This window comes from Bubalus bubalis, chromosome 6 (assembly GCF_019923935.1).
Source record: "Bubalus bubalis isolate 160015118507 breed Murrah chromosome 6, NDDB_SH_1, whole genome shotgun sequence".
NCBI lineage: Eukaryota > Metazoa > Chordata > Mammalia > Artiodactyla > Bovidae > Bubalus > Bubalus bubalis.
The window spans coordinates 12,741,135-12,748,205 of NC_059162.1; the positions used below are offsets into that span (position 1 = coordinate 12,741,135).

At 39.5% G+C, this 7,071-nt stretch overlaps 1 protein-coding gene across 1 annotated transcript in view; it reads left to right on the forward strand.

The window, feature by feature from the left end:
• The window catches only part of FCRL4 (Fc receptor like 4), a 40,280-nt gene extending 33,663 nt beyond the window's left edge, over positions 1-6,617 (forward strand). Inside the window, exons 12-13 of the mRNA XM_006050587.3 lie at positions 4,480-4,511; positions 4,610-6,617. Coding sequence (XP_006050649.3) covers positions 4,480-4,511; positions 4,610-4,651 — 74 coding nt within the window. The 3' untranslated portion in view covers positions 4,652-6,617. The remainder of the gene's footprint in view (positions 1-4,479; positions 4,512-4,609) is intronic.
• The last annotated feature ends 454 nt before the right edge of the window (positions 6,618-7,071 follow it).

Here is a 7,071-nt window from a genome sequence, read left to right on the forward strand (position 1 = left end):
TGTGAAATGAGGGCAATTGTACAAGAGTTTGAACATTCTTTGGCATTGTCCTTTTTTGGGATTGGAATGAAAGCTGACCTTTCCCAGTCCTGTGGTCATTGTTGAATTTTCCATATTTGCTGGCATATTGCGGAGAAGGCATATTGCAATGGCACCCCACTCCAGTACTCTTGCCTGGAAAATCCCATGGACGGAGGAGCCTGGCAGGCTGCAGTCCATGGGGTCGTTAGGAGTCGGACACAGCTGAGCGACTTCATTTTCACTTTTCACTTTCATGCATTGGAGAAGGAAATGGCAACCCACTCCAGTGTTCTTGCCTGAAGAATCCCAGGGATGGGGGGGCTTGGTGGGCTGCCATCTATGGGGTCGCACAGAGTCGTACACGACTGAAGCAACTTAGCAGCAGCAGCTGGCATATTGAGTGCAGCTCTTTAACAGCATCATCTTTTAGGATTTGAAATGGCTCAGCTGGAATTCCGTCACCTCCACTAGCTTTGTTTGTAGTATGCTTCCTAAGGTCCACTTGACTTCACATTCCAGGATGTCTGGCTCTAGGTGAGTGACCACACCATCGTGGTTATCTGGGTCATTAAGAGCTTTTTTTGCACAGTTCTGTATATTCTTGCCACCTTTTCTTAATCTCTTCTGTTTCTATTAGGTCCTTGCTGTTTCTGTCCTTTATTGTGCTTTATTGCATGAAATATTCCCTGATATCTCTAGTATTCTTGAAGAGATCTCTAGTTTTTCCCATGTATTGTTTTCCTTTATTTCTTTGCACTGTTTCCTTAAGAAGGCCTTCTTATCTCCCCTTGTTATTCTCTGTAACTCTGCATTCAGTTGGGTATATCTTTTCCTTTCTCCTTTGCCTTCCACTTCCCTTCTTACTACACAGTATATCTCCAGAATGTATTCATCCTTGATAACTCAAACTTTGCACCTTTTGAGCCTTACTTCTAGTTTCCTTTCCCCAAGCTCCTTGTAACCACCATTCTACTCTGCTTCTGTGAGTTTGAAAAAAATACAATATTTGTCCTTCTGTATCTGGCTTATTTTTCTTAGCATAATGTCTTCCAGATCGAACTGTGTTGTCACAAATGACAGGATTTCCTTCTTTCTTAAGGTGGAATAATATTCCATTGTATGTGTGTGTGTATGTCTGTGTGTGTGTATCATATTTCCGTTTTCATTCATCCACCAATAAACTTTTAAGTTGTTTCTATATCTTGCTCTGATCTATTCAAGATCCTAATTTCAATTCCTTTGGGTATGTACTTAGAAGTGGAATTGCTGGATCATACAGTAGTTTTATTTTTAACTGTTTAAGAAACTCCATACAGTTTTCCATATTAACAGTACCAATTTACACTCTCACCAACAGTGTTCCAGAATTCCTTTTTCTCCACATCCTTGCCAACTCTTTTTTTTTTTTCTTGCCAACTCTTGTTATCTTTTATCTTTTTAATGATAGCCATCCTAACAGGTGTGATGTGATATCTCACTCTGGTTTTGATTCCACTGATGATTACTGATGTTGAGCACCTTTTCAATAACTGCTGACCATTTGTATGTCTTCTTTAGAGAAACATCTCTTCAGATCCTTTGCCCATTTTAAAATTGGGTTGTTATTATTGTTAGTTTAGCTGTTGAGTTGTATGAATTCCTTATATATTTTGCATATGAATCTCTTATCTGATATTATGGTTTGCAAGTGTTTTCTTCCATCTTGTAAGTTGCCTTTTCAGTATCCTTGTGTCTAGTAGAAATTTCAATTGTAAGCTGATCCTGAACTTGGTTTACAAATGAGGTTTAGGACTTCTGCAAGGTCCCAAATCCAATGAAGACTAAGTCTTCTGTTGTACTATAATATTTGCTGCATATAGTGCCTATTGCTATATTTGACTAATGCATATCCTCTGAACACCTGCTTTGTCTGTCACTGATTTCTCAGCCATCCTCACTAATCAGGATCTTTTGAATGATAGAATTAGAATTGCCACCAATTTGATTGGGTTAATTGGGTGCTTCTTATCGAGTCACCTTGATCAGTTGCTGCTCTTCACACTGTCTTTGACATATTTGTCAAAACACCCTTGAAGCTGAGCACTGTATTGGTGGATGAGTTATATTTCAGGCACTTTCTGTGTTGATGATCTGTAGCAATATTTCTTCACCAGTGCCTGAGTGTTTGCAATGAAGGCCCTGAAATTGCATGCAGTTCCTTGGATATGTCTATTATTCCAGGGAGACAGTACATAGCTTCTATTTGGTCATTAAAAAGATCTGTAACCCCAAAAGATCCATGGAAAAAATATGGTGAAAAATAGAGTATCCCAGGATGTATCCTTTTTCCCAGGCTCTATCCCTCCGTAAAATTACTATATAGTTCTCATGATTCTATCTGCTCTGAGATTCTTTATGTTTAATAAGGAGGATGTGAGAAATGGTGTGATCACTGACCTAGAGCCAGACATCCTGGAATGTGAAGTCAAGTGGGCCTTAGAAAACATCACTACGAACAAAGCTAGTGGAGGTGATGGAATTCCAGTTGAGCTCTTTCAAGTCCTGAAAGATGATGCTGTGAAAGTGCTGCACTCAATATGCCAGCAAATTTGGAAACTCAGCAGTGGCCACAGGACCGAAAAAGGTCAGTTTTCATTCCAATCCCAAAGAAAGGCAATGCCAAAGAATGCTCAAACTACCACACAATTGCACTCATCTCACACGGTAGTAAAGTAATGCTCAAAATTCTCCAAGCCAGGCTTCAGCAATATGTGAACCGTGAACTTCCTAATGTTCAAGCTCGTTTTAGAAAAGGCAGAGGAACCAGAGACCAAATTGCCAACATCCTCTGGATCATGGAAAAAGCAAGAGAGTTCCAGAAAAACATCTATTTCTGCTTTATTGACTATGCCAGAGGCTTTGACTGTGTGGATCACAATAAACTGTGGAAAATTCTGAAAGAGATGGGAATACCAGACCGCCTGACTGGCCTCTTGAGAAATTTGTATGCAGGTCAGGAAGCAACAGTTAGAACTGGACATGAAACAACAGACTGGTTCGAAATAGGAAAAGGAGTTCATCAAGGCTGTATATTGTCACCCTGATTATTTAGCTTCTATGCAGAGTACATCATGAGAAACGCTGGACTGGAAGAAGCACAAGCTGGAATCATGATTGCCGGGAGAAATCTCAATAACCTCAGATATGCAGATGACACCACCTTTATGGCAGAAAGTGAAGAGGAACTAAAAAGCTTCTTGATGAAAGTGAAAGTGGAGAGTGAAAAAGTTGGCTTAAAGCTCAACATTCAGGAAACTAAGATCGTGGCATCTGGTCCCATCACTTCATGGGAAATAGATGGGGAAACAGTGGAACCAGTGTCAGACTTCATTTTTTTGGGCTCCAAAATCACTGCAGATGGTGATTGCAGCCATGAAGTTAAAAGACGCTTAGTCCTTGGGAGGAAAGTTATGACCAACCTAAATAGCATATTCAAAAGCAGAGACATGACTTTGCCAACAAAGGTTCATCTAGTCAAGGCTATGGTTTTTCCTGTGGTCATGTATGGATGTGAGAGTTGGACTGTGAAGAAGGCTGAGTGCCAAATAATTGATGCTTTTGAACTGTGGTGCTGGAGAAGACTCTTGAGAGTCCCTTAGACTGCAAGGAGATCCAACCAGTCCATTTTGAAGGAGATCAGCCCTGGGATTTCTTTGGAAGGAATGATGCTAAAGCTGAAACTCCAGTACTTTGGCCACCTGATGCGAAGAGTTGACTCATTGGAAAAGACCCTGATGCTGCGAGGGATTGGGGGCAGGAGGAGAAGGGGATGACAGAGGATGGCTGGATGGCATCACTGACTCGATGGACGTGAGTCTGGGTGAAATCCGGGAGTTGGTGATGGACAGGGAGGCCCGGCGTGCTGCGATTCATGGGGTCGCAAAGAGTCAGACACGACTGAGCGACTGAACTGAACTGAACTGAAAGTTTTCTCTTACTGCGGCTCCATCTCCAAGAAACTTTGGCAATCAAATCAAAACCAGAACATGATAATGTAAGACAGTTTTTCCCTCAGGGCATACATTTAAAGGATTCTAGTGCGAACTTGCAGAAAAAGCAGGGGTTGGACTTTGCGATTGGTGAGATGGAGGTGCTGTAAATTAAGAGAGGCAATAATTGAAACTAAGAGAGAAATTATCTCTTAGCATCTGGTAAAGAAAGGGAGTGAGGTTTCTCTTTGTGGTATTGAGGGAGAACTTTATAGATCAATGGAGCTTCCAAAGAACATCCAGGGGATTGGGTTAAGAAATGGTAAAACAAGATCACTTGTGTTGTAGGAGGTGTTAGGTGGCAGAGAAGAGAAAATGACAATCAATGCAGAAAGCCCAATGACTCCCAGATTCTGGGAAATAAGCTAGAAGACTGGGTTTGGAGTGGATCCAAACATTCATCACCCTGTGGTTTTCTTTTTCTCCACAGCCAATACCTTCAGAACATCTCTAGAAGACCAGGTGAGTTTCATTTCCTGACTGTTTTTCTCTCCCATTACTACCTATCACCCCACATTCCCTCTCCTTCCAGTTCTTCTTCTATCTTTTTTCCACCCCAGCATGTCTCAATTGTCTACTCTGAAGTGAAGACACAGCTCTGAGATGATTCAGCTGGAAAGGTCAGCTCTAAAGATGAAGATGCCATGGAAAGTTATGAGAATATCCTACTTATACGACTTGTCTCTGATCCAAAGACCCAGCTTAGTGCAGTCCTTGAGGACTCTGGAGCGGCCAACTAGTCCCAGCTTTCCAGTTCTTCTTGCCCATGTGCGTTCACTCCAAGGACTTCTGATTCATCCAGTCTGAGGCAGTGATGGGAAGACCCCTCAGAGACTACATTGAAATGACCAAGATCCACGGTCAAGAGAGAAGCCTATATACCTTCTCTGAGCCTAACCTAATGTGCTCCTTACTATCTGATTTCAGGAGAGGGAGAAAGACTGCTGTAGAAAAACAGAAGGACAAATTTTGAAGAATTGGGATTTGTACCTAGATAGAAAGGACTGAGTGAATCAGGTCTCTGTTTAATACATATTCAGCAACTCTCCCTGTGGGGAGTAGGTTGCATCAATTGGTTTCACTATGAGTGGCTGCATGCATACTTCACAAGCAAAGCACAGGTCCATCCCTTCTGCTTACACTGCCTGTCAAGATTCAGTTGCAGACAAAAGAATCCATTTCAAGTGGTTTACAGATAAAGGAATTAAAAAGTTGATATTGGCTACTTTGAAAAATCATTTGAAGAGCTGGAGAAGCAGGCTCTAGACTGAGCTTCCAAAAGCAAAACCTGATTACATTAATGTTATTAGGGGCAGAGATTTTTAACACTGGAGACAAGAAATACAACAAATGTAAAAAGTTAAGTAACAACCTGGAAAACCTAAATTTGAATTGGAAATGTCAGTACAAACTGATGACAAAAACTGCTCATTTTAAAAATGGCATCTATTTCTGAGGTCATCCACTGGAAAGGTCTAGAAATAATTAATAATTCATTAACAATGAGCATCCATTGCACATGCTGTAGTTTCTAAATACTTTTTCCTACTCAAAGGATATAGAGCTACCTTTCTTGTAGGAGCTGTATCTTTGAGTTATCAAATAGGTGATGCTAGAATAATTCTTCCAATAAATGAAGAAGGACTGAAAGAAATAGAAAGCAACTATTTTGTGTGAATGTTTCATGCTACACCTAATGATCAAGTTGATATAAAAAAACCCAGCCTAATATTATAGGCCTCCTAATGGAAGTATTCAATACCACCTACCAAGTATTTAAGCCTGAATTATCAGAAGTAAATCTATTGAAGTCTCTAGATCTAACTACCAGTTTATAGGAAATACAGTGGACAAAGGATTTTGTTAAATAGCACCATGGGATTGTGATCAGATAAATCTAAACTATGGAAAAATTCTAAAGGATAAATGATCTGGTTTCTTTAACAAAAAAAGAAAGGAGAAAGGGAAGACTTATAAATTAAATGATACTTAAGCCATGTCAGTCAAAAGGAATGAGTGGGTCTTGCCTCAAACAAATCAAGTTTAAAAAGAATTACTTATGGAATACTAAATGAAATTTATACATTAATATGAAGAAATTTTGTTTGGATAATTTATATGTTTGAAGAATTTATGTTTTGGGTATAAATGATAGTATTATGGTTATGTTTTTATTAAAAATATTCATCTTTTACTTAATACTGAAGTATTTGTACATTAAATATTATGATTTTGCTTGAAATAATCCAATAAGAGTTGGGTGGGCAGGAAGTGGATAGAGGTACAGATAAAGCAAGATTGGTCATGTGAGCACCATTTCTGAAGCTGGATGATAGGTATGTAAAGGGAGGAAGTAGAGCTTATACTAGCCTCTTTGTATGTCTTAAATTTTGATGATAAAAAGTTAAGCATTGCATTGTATATATGTACCACAGCTTCTTTACCCAATGGATCTCTAGGTTGTTTCATGTCCTAGCTACAGTAAATAGTGCTGCAAGGAACATTGGGGTACATGTGTCTTTTACAATTATGATTTTCTCAGGGTAGCCCAGTAGTGGGATTGTTGAGTCATATCGTAGTTTTATTCCTAGTTTTTTTAAGGAAACTCCATACTGGCTCCGATAGTGGCTGTATCAGTTTGCATTTCCACCAACAATGATAGAGGGTTCCCTTTTCTCCACATTCTCTCCAGCATTTATTGTTTGTGGATTTTTTGATGATGGCTATTCCGACCAGTGTGAGGTGATTTCACACTGTAATTTGGTTTGCATTTCTCTAATAATGAGCAATGTTCAGCATCTTTTCATGTGTTCATTAGCCATCTGTATGTCTTCTTTGGACATTGCTCAGTCATAAAAAGGAACACATTTGAGTCAATGTTAATGAGGTGGATGAACCTAGAGCCTATTATACAGAGTGAAGTAAGTCAGAAAGAGACAAACAAATATGTAAAGTATGTAAAAGCCATATGTAAAGTAGATAGCCAGTAGGAATTGTTGTATGATTGAGAGAACTCAAACCA